The sequence below is a fragment of the Hydractinia symbiolongicarpus genome, chromosome 3 (assembly GCF_029227915.1).
Source record: "Hydractinia symbiolongicarpus strain clone_291-10 chromosome 3, HSymV2.1, whole genome shotgun sequence".
NCBI classification, from domain to species: domain Eukaryota; kingdom Metazoa; phylum Cnidaria; class Hydrozoa; order Anthoathecata; family Hydractiniidae; genus Hydractinia; species Hydractinia symbiolongicarpus.
The window spans coordinates 9,621,937-9,639,231 of NC_079877.1; the positions used below are offsets into that span (position 1 = coordinate 9,621,937).

The window sequence follows — 17,295 nt, forward strand, 5'->3', positions numbered from 1 at the left end:
TCTCAAATGAACAAGTGGGCGTCGTACCCCGAAAGATTGTGGAAGATCACGGGTACATGGTTGGGTATCTTGTAGTTGAAATTACAGGTATTGTGCGCGGTACCTCTGCATAGACATGTGTAGTGACATTGGTCTCGAACTTTGAGGTTATTCAGGTCGTCGTCGAAGGGTTTCATGCATATGTGAGATGTCTTTGCCGCTTCGTGCTCTCTTTGTAACACCTCCGTTAGAGGCAGCATGTCATGTTTTGGGAAGGTAGCGTAGAGCCGCTTTACCTCATCCTCCAGGTGTTAAACGAACATTTTCACACAGTCTTTACCACGGCATCTCTGCAAGGGATATGATATGTCACCATAGGCAAATGTACTATATGTATACCAGCCACATGGTACGTGCTTGTTCAGCTTTTTTTTTTTGATCTCCCTCTTATCTTCCTTCATGGGAACGAGGAGGGATTCGAAATCCGCATAGATGGCGAAGGGTGCTTTGAATTGCTGCTGACCATCCTTGTAGTATAGCCACTTTTCCTTTTCGGTTGGCATCGTAATCTTGACCGCTTCATTATCCATGCAGTATGCATAGTGCTTATCACGCGACTCGATTGTTGGAAGGGCTTGCAGACAGTTCATACAAAAGTGCATCTTTGCATGATTCTTTGATGTCTCGCTGCCCAGGAGTCGTGAGAGATTTTTGATGGCTATATAATGACTCTTTTGTTCGTCCGTGAGGAGTAGCAGATTAACCTGTTTCTCGCGTTCGTCGTGTGTCGATCAACGCAGGATATTTATCGCCTTCCCTGTCACGTACAAGACGATATCTGGGTTGTTCTTTTCAAACTTGGAGATCTCCTTGATGCTCGTGGGAAACTCTATTCCATGCCAATTATACTCATCCGCAAATGGTCGGAGCTTGCTGATTCTCTGTGGATCGCTGGTTATATCCTCATGATGTAGAGCAGCTATGATACTCCACTTAAAGCACTCCTCGTCCTTGTTCTGTGGATTAATGATGACCTTCTTAGTGGCTATCCACTTGGGTGCTTCGATATACGAGGAACCCCTCGTCAGCTTGAGCTTGTGGAAGTCCACGACGAGGTGCATAATTCAACTGATTGTAAAGCCACTATTGGGCAGCGCCGGGTTCTCCACATGCGTTTTGACCTGAGCCAGCATCGTGTCTAGCACCTCTTCCACGACGCTACCCTGAAAGACCGGTGTCATGTTGCTGTGGAAAACCTTATTGATTTCGATAAACTTGCTGGTATCATCCACGCTGGTACCCTCCACTGGTTTCTTCCATAGAATCCAGAGCGAACACTGCACCTTAGCAGACCCCATGTCTTTAACCTGCTTCTCAACCAGGGTTTTCACGTGTGATCGCACCATCCCCAAGTACCCATCGACATCCGTACCGTCTATGCCAGGGATGCGGAAACTTCGGAACGTCCTATGGTGACCATGCTTATGTTCTTGGGGCGAGAATTCTTGCTCCGGTTGCTGCTTATCTTCAGCATGATCCTCCTTTGCCTCTTCTTCAACTTCACCCATCAGGGTCTTTCTTGCCCCATCATAAAGAGCAAGGATGCGATTTTTTGCTGATGCATATATACCTTGCACTAACTTTCTAATACCCTCTGGTACATAGTTCACAAGCCAGTCAGACCACTCTCGCAGTTTACTCTTTACTACTGGACGTGTCTTTGTCATCTCTTGGCGCTCGAAGATATTCATGGCTTCGGGTGTGGGGAGTCGAGGTTCAATCTTGCTCTTAATTGGACGGGTTTTTGCCATCTCTTGACTCTCGAATATATCCAAGGCATCTGGTGTAAATGTTTGTGGCCTTGGTTCTGGCGCAGGAACAGGTCTTGGGTGTGCCTATAAAAAATTAATAAGGTCGACTTTGCGTAGCTTTGAATAGCCCGTAAGCCCACGGGTTTTCGCGATAGCTTGTAACTGTTTGACAGTATGTGTATTCATATTTATTTATAGATTTTTGATTTCAATCAACAAAATTTCTAGCGAGGTCGTATTTTGAGTAAGGCAATTTACCTACTCATTTGCGCAATCTGTATTTTTTGTTGATGTCAGCATTATTCCCGTTAGTCGCTATTGCGCATGCGTTGGATTTTATCGGTATTTCCGGAATTGTCGGATTATATCGGAATTGGGATTTCGGAAATTCAGGGAATTCCCCTTGTCGTCGTCGTCGACTGCGCTAGAACGAACATTTTCCTGTCTCTACTTCTCATTGAGAAAAAGTTGTAGTACACAGGATTTCATGAAAAAAACTGTTTTTATTGCCTAAATGAAAACTCGGAACGGAACGGAATAAGCTGTTAGTTTTTAAATTTAATAAAAGAACCGCTAGTATTTATTATCTACGCATTTTCAAATACATATTCGTAAAAATATAACCCTTAAGTAATACTGGATATGTGTTACTTTTGTTCAAGAAGCGAGGTTATTTTGCTAACAAGAGAAGCCGCCAACATGATGGCGTCATACGCCTTGCATATTAATTCACTGGAAATGTTCTTTGCCTTGTCTTTTAATAATGCTGCATGCCAGTTATCCAATTCCACAAGTATACGTTCTAATGCTTCCTTTAATCCACACATTTCATTTTTGTTATACATCGGTGTTCCCCTTATATATTGCCGGTCTCGCCCTAAATCTTTGTGTTTATTCAGGAATTTAGTAATTCCGTTTAAATAGCTCTCGAAGAACTTTTCATCAGGATCATTTTCTGCGGACAAAGAAATTGACATATCTGCTTTTGTTGCAAAGCCAGAGATCTAAATAAAGAAGAAAAAACAAACTACAGATTCAAGTCATTTTTGGGGGAGTATTGTTGATATTTTAATATCCGATTCATTTATCAGCTGACCAGTTACTATAAGTTTTTTCATCATTTCTCAAATAATAAAAACTTGAAAATAACAGAAAATAACATAAATAACAGAATAATACCCAAATTGAGTATAATAATACTAATATAAAAACACAGATTGAGCGAAAAAATGGAATTCTGAAAAAAAAATAGTAATAAAAAAAAACGATACTAAAGTCCATCATGTGTTCATTATGCGTGCGAATCAATCAATCTATTAATCAATGAATACTTTTGCTTCGACTTAAAATTCACGAAGTAAACATGAATGTACTCAAATTTTAATGAAAGAAAAAACAACGAAAATATCACTTATAAAAGGGAAGGATTTACAAAAAGTAGGAACTCGCCTGTTCGAAATTTCTCGAAATCTTGCAAACGTAACACAACAAAAGTAGTAACAAAAAGAGTTGAAAACTGGTACTTCAGGTTTGAAAAGTCGCAAGCACTTTTAACACAACAAGCAATGTAAAAACTGAAGCGAAAAGGAGCTGACAGTTCAGACTCGATACTCATAAATGTTATTATATAAACGATAAATATATACATGAAACTATATACTTTGTGAAATGTATAAACAACTATGTTGTTTTGTTTTTCTTTCCTATATTAATTAGCATTGCAATTGTAGTTGTTATCAAGCAATGTTCTTTGAAGAAGTGAAAAAACAAACGCACAATAGGAAAGAATCAATCAGGTTGTTTCTATTCGATTTGAAAAATCTCAATAATGCAAAACCCTGAACTGATTTTCAACAGACAACAAATCGAACCTGGTTCTCGTAAAATCTCAAAAAAATGAACACAATAATAAATGTAAAAATTTAAAATGTCACTACTAGGGTGAAGGCAGTTGAAAAAACTAACTGTTTGACTCGAGCATCATCAGATAACAATAACTTCACTCTTTTTGCATAAAACTTACAACATTGTCTGACACATTAACTTGCATGAGAACCTGAACATTCAGCATGCTTCTTGCAACCATCTTTTTATCATCCAAGGTTACTTCAAAGCAAGATGTTATTATCTCGCCAGGTGCACAATATTCCTGCCTTGCTTTTGCATTGCTATTCAGTAACGTAAATGTAACATTAGTTTTCTCTTGGCAGAGTTCTTTCACTGAGATGTTTTGACATTTTTCGCATTCAACCAAATCTTCTTCATTTACTTCCACAGTGTGCTTCCACATGCTGCAACGCAATTGAGGCAAAAGCGACTTAGTATTCACTGAAACAATTTTACCCGTGACAGCTGCTGATGTTGAGTCAACAAGGTCTTTCTCGGTGAAACTTTCAGGATCCAACGAGACTGACGCAGTTATTGTCGAAGAATCCATGGTTTTCTGTAACTGCTGTGATTGATATTTGGAAACCCGAAGATTTCCAAAACAATAGACAGTTTTGTCTTCAACCTTGTCAACACGGTCGCCAAATATTGTAATGGGGATAATATCAGTCTTGTCGTTGATGCTGGCTTGTTTCAAACGAATTGTTATACCATTTTTTTCAACTAACTTTTCGTTGGATAAATTGTAAAGACATGCCTCAGTTTTCACCAGTATGCAAAGAGAATTGACCATTTTCTTCAATTTCTACTTCCGGTGGCTCTGATATGTTAGTTAACGCTGCTGGAATACGGTCTACATCAATTTGAATGTCATCATACAAAAAATTGTTTTTTTTCAAATACAAAATAAGTGTTTTAACAATTTTTGGAGAGACAAGTTCAAAATACACATGTCCACGAAAAGAAAGTTTCCTCTTCAATTTAACAAGGACAATACCATTACTGTCAGCGCCTACTGGAAGCGTAGTTGGAATATCACTGACATTAATAGGGACATTGCATATGGCACCTTTCAGTTTCGGAGATTGTCCTTTAGTACTATTTTCTTGAACACAATTCTCCTGGCTACAATAGTTTTCTCCAATTTATTGATGTTCAATAAGTTGTCTGGTAAGTCAAATATTTCCAGCCTATTGAACACTGCCTGAGCAGGAATAATGTCTTTCAACAATTTTTTGTGACGTGTTAAGCAAACATAATATTCCCCATCACAACTTTCAATTTCATTAATAATGTCTGGATGCTGCAGATCATACTTCTCAGCATTATATTTAACGACCGACCTCTTATAGAGACATATGTGACATACTATACATATAAAAACCGGGCCTGCTTCAATTGTAATTTTGAAATTTGATATTCTTGTGGAAATAGATTTGTGCATTTTTTTCTTTGCATAATTTTCACGTCGTTTTTCATTTTATTGTTCTTACGCAAAAAGTTTTTTGATATATATTTCTGTTTTCTAGAACTTGCACGTTGTTTATCGACTGTCTTTTCAATGTCTGCCGTGGCTTCGTCATCAACATTTATTTGAACATATTGAACTTCAAATGGGCAATTCTCAAAGACTGCAAGATTTTGTCGATAATTTTTTTTAATATGGCTTTGTACATCACAAAGCCACTTGAATTTCAGTAATATGGATGAACCATCGGGGCTGAAACTTCCGTGACTATCTCTACTGTGTGGGTCAAATAGATAATGGACATTTTTTCCAACAGAGGCAGAGTTCATGGCATTGTGCTGCGCAAAATATCTAACATCACCTAAAAAACCTGTGAACTTATCCCCCAACACTACAGCTACACACCGTTGTTCAAAGTTCACAACAGACGGTAATTCTTCAACACTGAGAGGCCGGTATATTTTAACATTTTTAAAGTTATCATCACCACACTCCAAAACATAATCAAGGTCAAATGATTTCCAAGAAGATATTCGCTTAATTGCTGACCAACATATTGACAATAATGAGTTACACATACATTGAATACCTGCAGTGGACCCAATTTTTTGAACACCTTGATGAAATGAACGTGATGTAGATTTTATATGGATAGGAGAAGGGTCAGCAGATAGGGAAGTTGCCATAATAGAGCATAAAATATTTTGTTTACAAAGTTTACCATGGAAGGCTGACAAAGTTTATCATAGAAGGCTGAATAAAGCTGAGCAGTGCTGAGGAACCAGCTTGAAAAGACAGATGATGTCAATTTTCAAACGCTAGCCAAAATCAAAAATGATGATTATTGTTCGAAAGCTGATAAAATATGATAAAATGATGTAATCAGAATGTTTTAAGCTCCAAAATGACGTGATAATCAATCTGAAACCATAGTTGAAAGACTAATACATACCAAAAATTCACAACAAAGTATATAAAAACCAAACCAACTTCAACAACGTGAAATGATTACTGTGGAAAATTTATCATTTCTTGAACATGATAGTTTAGTAGGCGACGTTTCGGGAGATCCTTCTCCCATCATCGGGCAAAGTAAAATGATGTTGCGCATGTATTTATATAATTGCAGAGGATCGAAATTCATAAAAATTAACCAATCAGAAACGAGCTGATAATTACAGTTAATTACGGTAATTAACATTTTTGGACCTGGATGTAGGTAACTACTTCTTCTGTAGGGCTGGTAACCAAATCTCAGGAAGTTGATACGAGATGCTGTTTATGTGTTTGTTACGTTCTACACTGTTGATGGTTTCTTTAATCTTCCTGGCCGTTGTTCTGGATTCTCTGTCAATGATTTTCTTCTCATCCCAATTAAACTGATGACTTCTGCTCCAGCTGTGGTCCGCAATTTCGTTTTTCTTCACATCTCCGTTTCTCACTGCGCGCATATGTTCTTGTACTCGTTGCTTAAACTTTCTTTTTGTTTCGCCTATATACACTGCATCACAATCTTTACACGGGATTTCGTAAACAACATTGTTTTGCTCTTCCAGGTTTATTTTGTCTTTTGGTTTAGACAAAGTGCTTCTTAGGGTGTCTTTAGAGGTAAGAATGCATTTGATCTTGTGTTGCCTTAAAACTCGACGAAGGATCTCGCTGGTACCTGGTACGAAGGGTAGGAATGCTGATGCGATAAATTCCTCTGATGTTTCCTTGTTGTCTCCGTTGCATCTTCTCTTCATTTTATTTTCTACTTGCGTGATGACTTTATGACTGTATCCATTTGTGATTAATGCATTTCTTACACGTCGAATTTCTATTTTCCTCTCCTGTTTGTCACTGACTACACTGTTGGCACGATTCAGTAATGAAGATATGACACTTTCTTTGCAAGATTTCTGATGGTTTGATTCGAAGTTAAGGTACTGGTCAGTGTGTGTTGGTTTACGATACACTGAAACTGAAATGGAACCATTCTTGCGTTTGACCAAAGTGTCCAGGAAAGCGATACTTCCATCGTGTTCAAGCTCAACAGTGAATTTGATTTGTCGATGTAGGTCGTTGATGTGTTCATGGAACTCTTCTAGATGAGATCTTTTGATTATGGCGAATACGTCGTCAACAAATCTTTTCCAAACCTTTGGACGTCTGTCTGATGTGACTAATGCTGTTGTCTCGTGTGCTTGCATGTATATTTCTGCGACTACTGATGATGCAGGGCCTCCCATGGCAACTCCGTCTGTTTGAGTGTAGAAGTTCTTATTAAACAGATACCATGTTTTGGTTAGAACAAGTTCGACCAAACGCAGAAAATCCGGTACTGGAATCTTTGTCTTTTCACCGAATGCAGCATCGTTTTCGATAATGTCTTTAATGATGTTTAAGGTGTCTTTTATGGGAACATTTGTGTAGAGTGATGTGACATCAAATGATACCATGCATTCGTCGTCTGCTATCTTTATTTCTCTGATGTATTCCGAAAATTCTTTTGAGTTTTTGCTGTGGTCACTTGCTGTGAATTTGCTGAGGATGGAAGCAACAAATTTTGATAGGTTGTATAACGGTGTTCCAGTGCAGGAAACTATTGGTCGAATTGGATTTCCCTGTTTATGAATTTTGGGTAGTCCGTAAAATCGCGGTGGTGGTCCGTCACAAGGTTTCAGTCGGTAATACTGCTTATCGTCGATGTATTCTTTTCTCTTCAACTCCATTAAGATGTTCCTCGCTTCTCGTTTGATGACTTCTGTGGGATCTTTCTTGAGAAGTTTGTAAGGCCCGTTGTTGATGTGTTCGTTGCACTTGTTGATGTAGTCAAGTGTATTCATGATAACCGTTGTTCTCCCCTTGTCTGCCGGTAGGATTATGATATCTTTGTCCTTCTTTAGATTCTTCAATGACAGTCTTTCAGATTTTTGCAAATTGTCCTTTGGTGTTTTGCTTTTCTGTAGCGTGAGGCTTACTTTAGCTCTTACTGTGTCTGCCTCTTCTTTTGATAGATCTTTAATTGCCTCTTCCACTTTCGCAACTATTTCGTTCTTTGGAATTGAAGCTGGTGTCATGCAGAAATTCATTCCTTTTGATAGAAGGTTTGTTTCTTCTGTCGTGAGTTGTCTGTTGGAGAGATTGACAATCCATTTGCTCTTTTCTATACCCGTTTGTGAAGAAGTCAGATCGCTAGAGAAATCAAGAATAAAATACGCAAGATACACTAACCATCTTCGGTTTTCTCTACGTTGTCTTCACAACGAGATAACACCTAAAGATCTTCGACTTACCTGCAGAGTCAAGACTGAAAGAAGTAAGAAAATCTTACAACGCGCAAGCCGCCAGTTATTGCAAGAAAGAATCCATCTAAATCACGTAACACGTAACACCCTACATCGCCAAATACTTGATCTTGACAACACCATCAAATCGAGACTCTCCACCGACCAATATAAACAGGTTAAGAATATTCATGATAGCGTGTATGAAAAAGAAATGAGATCGGTTAAAGACAGACACCTTAAAAAGTTCAACAAAATCAATGACAGATTCAATGATGATACACAAACGGGTATAGAAAAGAGCAAATGGATTGTCAATCTCTCCAACAGACAACTCACGACAGAAGAAACAAACCTTCTATCAAAAGGAATGAATTTCTGCATGACACCAGCTTCAATTCCAAAGAACGAAATAGTTGCGAAAGTGGAAGAGGCAATTAAAGATCTATCAAAAGAAGAGGCAGACACAGTAAGAGCTAAAGTAAGCCTCACGCTACAGAAAAGCAAAACACCAAAGGACAATTTGCAAAAATCTGAAAGACTGTCATTGAAGAATCTAAAGAAGGACAAAGATATCATAATCCTACCGGCAGACAAGGGGAGAACAACGGTTATCATGAATACACTTGACTACATCAACAAGTGCAACGAACACATCAACAACGGGCCTTACAAACTTCTCAAGAAAGATCCCACAGAAGTCATCAAACGAGAAGCGAGGAACATCTTAATGGAGTTGAAGAGAAAAGAATACATCGACGATAAGCAGTATTACCGACTGAAACCTTGTGACGGACCACCACCGCGATTTTACGGACTACCCAAAATTCATAAACAGGGAAATCCAATTCGACCAATAGTTTCCTGCACTGGAACACCGTTATACAACCTATCAAAATTTGTTGCTTCCATCCTCAGCAAATTCACAGCAAGTGACCACAGCAAAAACTCAAAAGAATTTTCGGAATACATCAGAGAAATAAAGATAGCAGACGACGAATGCATGGTATCATTTGATGTCACATCACTCTACACAAATGTTCCCATAAAAGACACCTTAAACATCATTAAAGACATTATCGAAAACGATGCTGCATTCGGTGAAAAGACAAAGATTCCAGTACCGGATTTTCTGCGTTTGGTCGAACTTGTTCTAACCAAAACATGGTATCTGTTTAATAAGAACTTCTACACTCAAACAGACGGAGTTGCCATGGGAGGCCCTGCATCATCAGTAGTCGCAGAAATATACATGCAAGCACACGAGACAACAGCATTAGTCACATCAGACAGACGTCCAAAGGTTTGGAAAAGATTTGTTGACGACGTATTCGCCATAATCAAAAGATCTCATCTAGAAGAGTTCCATGAACACATCAACGACCTACATCGACAAATCAAATTCACTGTTGAGCTTGAACACGATGGAAGTATCGCTTTCCTGGACACTTTGGTCAAACGCAAGAATGGTTCCATTTCAGTTTCAGTGTATCGTAAACCAACACACACTGACCAGTACCTTAACTTCGAATCAAACCATCAGAAATCTTGCAAAGAAAGTGTCATATCTTCATTACTGAATCGTGCCAACAGTGTAGTCAGTGACAAACAGGAGAGGAAAATAGAAATTCGACGTGTAAGAAATGCATTAATCACAAATGGATACAGTCATAAAGTCATCACGCAAGTAGAAAATAAAATGAAGAGAAGATGCAACGGAGACAACAAGGAAACATCAGAGGAATTTATCGCATCAGCATTCCTACCCTTCGTACCAGGTACCAGCGAGATCCTTCGTCGAGTTTTAAGGCAACACAAGATCAAATGCATTCTTACCTCTAAAGACACCCTAAGAAGCACTTTGTCTAAACCAAAAGACAAAATAAACCTGGAAGAGCAAAACAATGTTGTTTACGAAATCCCGTGTAAAGATTGTGATGCAGTGTATATAGGCGAAACAAAAAGAAAGTTTAAGCAACGAGTACAAGAACATATGCGCGCAGTGAGAAACGGAGATGTGAAGAAAAACGAAATTGCGGACCACAGCTGGAGCAGAAGTCATCAGTTTAATTGGGATGAGAAGAAAATCATTGACAGAGAATCCAGAACAACGGCCAGGAAGATTAAAGAAACCATCAACAGTGTAGAACGTAACAAACACATAAACAGCATCCCGTATCAACTTCCTGAGATTTGGTTACCAGCCCTACAGAAGAAGTAGTTACCTACATCCAGGTCCAAAAATGTTAATTACCGTAATTAACTGTAATTATCAGCTCGTTTCTGATTGGTTAATTTTTATGAATTTCGATCCTCTGCAATTATATAAATACATGCGCAACATCATTTTACTTTGCCCGATGATGGGAGAAGGATCTCCCGAAACGTCGCCTACTAAACTATCATGTTCAAGAAATGATAAACTTTCCACAGTAATATGAATACTGAACAGACAAACCGAAATAATATCTTCAATAAAACGTGAAATGAGTTTTAAAATGGCAGAGCTTACCAGCCAAACTTTTGGCAGATCCAACATGTGCGGAGGTCTGGACCTGTGGGCGCGATAAAAGCGCGCATTGCGCAAAAATGTAAAAACGGCGCGCCATCTAAAAACTTTTCGTTCCCGAAGTTGCCTTTGAAACACTCACCAACCTAAAGGTGTGAGTGAACAAAAAGGGGTAAGATTTTTTAAAGTGTTTCTATAGTATTCCTGTTTCTATTTTGCTTAAAATTCTCCAAGGTATAATTTTGGTTTGTGGCGCCGTAGATTAGTGGTTATAGCTCTCGTACTCTGTGCGGGAGACCGGGGTTCGATTCCTCTTGACGGCGATTCAACATGGGCGAGTGAATGTTACCATAGCCCCGGGTTAACCCAAGCCATGTGAGGGAAATTGGGAAGATGGCACACTGTGTGGGCCGTTGGATGTTGCCGGGAGTTGTCTAGTAGAGCGCGGGCTCTAATTGGGTCTGCGTAGCTCAAAATGAGCATTAAATACTCTAGGACTCTCCATCTACGCCATGGCCCCTCCTGGAAATAATAGACAGGGTATATCCCTCGATATTTGTGAGGCTAGCCATGTAAAATATGCACATCTATCTTGGTTCCAGACGCAGTCATATTTCCTATTCGTTCATCTCCACTCTTCCCATGTGCGTTAACCGACTACATGCAAACAAGACGTATAAAAGACATTAACCGACATACGCGAACCCGAATTTATCATCTTCTTCTTATATATTAATTCCCTTGCGTGAGTAAAACTGTGAGTCCACGACACGGAAATCACGGGTCACTTTCTTATGACGTGGCTGTACGCTAAAATTTAACTAAAAAGATTAGGGATGTACTTCATAGAAATCGCACATAAGGTGTAAATATATAACCCGCTGCTAATAACGATATAAATATATATACCCTTATGCCAAAAAACTCTATGTTAGCATATATATATAGGTATCGCTACATATGAAACGGTATTAGATATTCACAAAGCATACGGACTGTTAAATGAAGTTCCTAGCATAAAACGGAAATTGTGTTTACGAAAAAGATGACTGTTCTTTTTGAGTATTCTCTACTCTTTCATTCAAAATAAATCTTTAAAAAAACATTTGAAGAAGAGCATGGTTTTATAAATTAATCATAGCAAGGTTCTGTAAGGTTTTTTCATGTTTTATTTTCAGTTTTGATTATATTATTGTTGCCAGACATGTTTTATAGCTAGCATCATAAAAAGCCAACCACCACCAACAACTAGCTAGCTAGCTAGGAATATATATATATATATATGTAGCCATGTTCTTTATACCTAGCTAAGTCTCCAGTTTATATTTAAGTGACTAGCTATTAGCTGCTGTAGCTAGCTAATGCTAGCTTTAAACTAAAGATTCCCAGTATATATATTCCCACAAAACACATCAAACGTTATTAACCCTGAAAATTTTAAACATTTTCCTGGGTTTTTTTTGGTTTGCGAAGTTCTTTTCCTCCAAATATTCTGAAAAAAAAGTTCAGAAATTACTTATTTTTAAAATGTAAATTTAATTTGTTTCAAATTGTGGGCAAAAACCTTAATCAGCATGCTAAAAGAACTGACTTTTCTTAATTTAGAATTACTAAACACAACCATTTTCTTACAATTAGTGTAAACTTTTGTGCGTATGGCTTATATTTAATACACCAAAGGAGCTACTTTGTTGATTTCAATTTTATACTCTTTGTAAGCTATTTTTTTCTTCTTTTTGACATTTCTGTTTTACCACTCAATTTTTACATTTTATAAGTTATTTGGAACAGAATGGTATGAAATAGACCAAAATACCTGATCTTAGTTGTTTTTAATTTACAGGCTGTGTCTGTGAAACTTTAAGGGGAACATTTGGTGGAAGACAATGGCATGACATATACTGATAGAACTGATTTTTGTTGTGTTAGATGTTATATCTGAACCTTTTTGACATTTTATGTTAATTTTGCGAGGAAGGACCATATATATATACACAGAAGAAGAATTCAATTTTACACCTTGCAAGCTTTGTTTTTCTATATTTTGTATAAATTTTTACCTGGGCCGACTCCGTGCAATATATCGAAATGACTGATCCTTCTTGATTTAAATTTGATGTGTTCTAAATCGTATATAGTTTTGGAAATTTTGTGTAAGATTTAATGGGTAAGGGCTAGATGCAATATGTCAAAAAAACTTTTTTTGTTGAATCAGAAGCACTCCCTACAACCATTCTTTTTTTTACAGTTTGTGAAGCTTTTGTGAGGAAAGAGTGTATGCAATATTATCGAAATAACTGATTTTTGTTGCAAACTGTTTTTCTTTGGCATTTTGGATTAAAATATTGTTTTAGAGGGCATATGCAGCAGATATATGTACTGAAATAGTTAAATTTTGCAAACTTTGATTTTGTCGTTACCTCTCATTTTTTACATTTTGATTAAACTTTTGTGGGAGACCGTCGGTATGCGAAGGACCAAAATAAGAGATTTTAGTATTATTTAGAATTTGTATTTTGTGTTGCAAAATTGGTGCAAAAATTGACATAAACTGAACTTATATACAGATTGATTGCTGTTGTTTAACATGACTCATTATGACTTATATATATATTTTATGAAAATTTGTGACAGAATACTATGTGAGATTTGAAATTTTGTTTACTTTATTGATGGTAAAACAGCATGCAAATTGCTAAAAGGACTTTATTAATTTTAGGTTTAAACACCGTTATTTTGTTGGCATTTTGTCTAAAGTTTGGTGAGGAGGGACTGTATGCAATATATCAAATAATGTTTTATTGCATTATAATTTGTCCTTGCAAATCCCTTTTTTTACACCTTAGATAAAAAATTCTGTCAGAGGCACAATTTATTGTTTATTTTTCACATTGTGTGTCAACCTTTGGCAGGGTTTGCAATAAACTAACTGATTTTAACATATACAATGAGAGAGATTTGTGTTTCACATTGATCAGCTTTTTTGTATATATGTGGCGTTTTAAGTGATTTAAATTTTATGGGTGAGATGTATGTTGAAATGCTTTTGGAAACTTGTTTCCGAATAATTTTCGCATTTGTCAGATGGTCAGAGCAAGTAATTTTAGTAGATTTAGATTTTAAATGTCACATAAATACTGCAGTTGTTGAAAACCTTTAATTTTTTTGGTCATTTATATAATAATGCAGATGTAAGATGCGCACTGCTGTATTGTTTGTTTTTTGATGGACATATATCTGCTACATAAATTAAATGGAATACAGTGGATTCTTCCACGGGAAACAGCTAGTATCTACTAAAAGAGTTGCTCAGACAAAAAGTTCATATAATATTTATTAGATATAAAACAAAAGAAACGTAAAGAAAAATGTAAACATTCATCAAGCAGTTTGTCAGAATATTTTTGTAAAAATACAGAATGCAGGGGCGGCTTTAGAATTCCCTCACTTCGGCACGTGCCAAGTAGAATTTGCCAATGCAAAAATCCTGTGTATCTAAACTTAATATTTGGTTTAAAAGCAACGCACAATTTTATTATAAGCGTTTAATGAGGTTCCTTTACGTTCAGGATCTGAGTTTTTAATTTTATCTCCACTCAGAAGTGTGCGCTGAGGCTTTGAGCCCCTTGATGTGCTTTGCCGAAATACAATGGTTTTTACAATAGTCACAATATAAATTGTGGAAATTTGCTGATTTTATTGCTCTCAATTCCTTTGTTTTCTGTCGTAAAATCAGTCAACTTTGGCTGCGATCACCAAAGTGTTGACTTGTGACCCTCTTAAAAGAAAGAAATATGTGACAGTCAAGAGGAATCTCGCCGAGGTTGCCGAAGTCCTTCGTCGAGTTTTAAGGCAACACAAGATCAAATGCATTCTTAACTCTAAAGACACCCTAAGAAGCACTTTGTATAAACCAAAAGACAAAATAAACCTGGAAGAACAATGCGATGTTGTTTACGAAATCCCGTGTAAAGATTGTGATGCAGTGTACATAGGCGAAACAAAAAGAAAGTTTAAGCAACGAATACAAGAACATATGCGCGCAGTGAGAAACGGAGATGTGAAGAATAACGAAATTGCGGACCACAGCTGGAGCAGAAGTCATCAGTTTAATTGGGATAAGACGAAAATAATTGATAGAGAATCCAGAACAACGGCTGGGAAGATAAAAGAAACCATCAACAGTGTAGAACGTAACAAACACATCTCGTATCAACTTCCTGAGATTTGGTTACCAGCCCTAGAGAAGAAGTAGTTACCTACATCTAGGTCCGAAAATGTTAATTACCGTAATTAACTGTAATTATCAACTCGTTTCTGATTGGTTAATTTTTATGAATTTCGATCCTCTGCAATTATATTAATACATGTTCATCATTTTACTTTACCCGATGATGGGAGAAGGATCTCCCGAAACGTCGCCTACTAAACTATCATATTTAAGAAATGATAAACTTTCCACAGTAACATGAATACTGAACAGACAAACCGAAATAATATCTTCAAAAACTTTGTGTTGTCTTGGGTTTCATTTCTATTTAAGTAACATTTTATAACACCACAATGAATGGAATAGCCAGTCAGCTGGTTACTTTTTACTGCTGGTAAAGGTGTAATGTAAAACAGTTTGTCGACGTTCATCACAGCATTAAAAATTATTTTGCCGGAGCGATAAAAATCTTGACAAAAGAATCCAAAAAACTTTGATTCTTAATTGTTTCATATAAAAGTCTCCCCTGTAGTTTCTTTCGATCTTATTTTTGTGGGTCGCTATTTCGGCAACTGTCCTTTTTGGACAACATTAAAGACACCCGAGAACGATTCAGGCATGTCTTAAATAAAGAATATATTACAGCCTTCCCATTATTTCATTCACTGCAACGCGAAATTCTGGTACTAAATCAATGAAAGCCGACAGAAACTGCAAATCTTACTTTGAGAGTTTTACGAGTGTTGGCATACAAAAATTGCCATGCTACGGACTGTGCTTAGTGAGGAAATACACCCGTTTTTCCAATCTTCTGATGTCGACAAACAAACAGACAACGGAATAAACGGGATAGTTTACGAGAAGGTGAAAAGTATGTATAAATTACATTATATTTACTTTCTAAGATTCTAAAAATTAGTAACTAAATAAAGAACATGATATATAATGATTTCTTTCAAGATGATGTTATATCCAAAAAATAAAAGCAAATGCAAATTACATACAAAACCTACCTTTTCCAATTCCAACTTGGATTGATATCACAAGCAAAACTAATTCTTGTCATACAACGACATAATCACATAATAAAACAACCACATAAACTGTTTTATTGACATTGGTGATCATATTACGGCTGCGAAAATGAAAGAAGATAAACTGTTAATTGCTTTCTTGGTCATCATATTATGACGCGATGTTTTATTTAACATCATTAACGATTAATAGATGAAAAAGTGACGCACTATTCCAGCTCTTTTAAGAAAAGCTTGATAGTACATAGTACATATTCATTTTCCGTATAAAACCTGACATGTAACTTGATTTCCTAATGGTACCTTTGTAATAAAACCACATAAAATGTTTTATTGTCATTGGTGATCATATTACGGCTGCGAAAATGAAAAAAGATGAACTGTTGATTGCTTGCCTGGACATCATATTATGAAGCGATATACACTTATTTGAAATGTATTTATTTAAAATGGCTTTAACCAATGCTTAACGACTAAGTATCGACCAATTTTCAAGTATAAATTCTGACATGTCTGTACCCACGTAACTTGAGTTCATAATGGTACTTTTATAAAGGGTCCTGGTGCATTTAAAGCTCCCATTTAAGCTACGAAAGGCGTGAAAGTAAAGACAATTCTATTAATAAATCTAATCTTTTTTTACTTCCACTCAAAGAAGTAGATGTAGTGGAAGTAAACAAAAGTTGGCAATATTCAAGAAAAAGTTGCTGCTGCAAAAGAAACAAGTATTTTAGGTACTAAAGTGGGGAAAAACGTTTCACTTACATTTTAACATTTTATAGTAAAGAACTAAAAACCAATTGAGAAGAAACATCAAATCATAGTACTACAAAAAAAAATCTCACTGGCACTTCTGAAGCAACCAAGATAGATTTTTCCACGATGAAAAACTATGTGTAACGGGTTAAAACCTTATATTTTTTAAATTTGCTTTAGAAACAAGAAGGACGCTCTACTTATCGTTGCTTATTATTGCTTTCGTACAACAAGAAAAATGTTTGGTAAAGTGTATAAATGTTAGACAACGTCAAAATAAGCGTTAATACCCTGGTACTAATATTTACAATGTTTAGGCTCGTGGTGATGTGAATCTCCACGTTTCATGAAGTTCCTATTATGAAAACTCCA

At 36.7% G+C, this 17,295-nt stretch overlaps 1 protein-coding gene across 1 annotated transcript; it reads right to left on the minus strand.

Annotated features, from left to right (window-relative positions):
• Positions 1–512: 512 nt before the first annotated feature.
• Positions 513–16,273, minus strand: LOC130635595 (uncharacterized). The gene is made up of 2 exons (XM_057444959.1): positions 16,147–16,273; positions 513–2,794 (listed from the first exon to the last, which is right to left on the minus strand). The coding sequence occupies exon 2, from the start codon at positions 1,788–1,790 to the stop codon at positions 1,104–1,106; it is 687 nt and encodes a 228-aa protein (XP_057300942.1). The 5' UTR covers positions 1,791–2,794; positions 16,147–16,273; the 3' UTR covers positions 513–1,103.
• Between the last annotated feature and the right edge of the window lie 1,022 nt (positions 16,274–17,295).

Coding starts and splice junctions, on each gene's coding strand:
- LOC130635595 (XM_057444959.1), bottom strand. CDS start 1,790: ATGGCAAAAACCCGTCCAATTAAGAGCAAGATTGAACCTCGACTCCCC.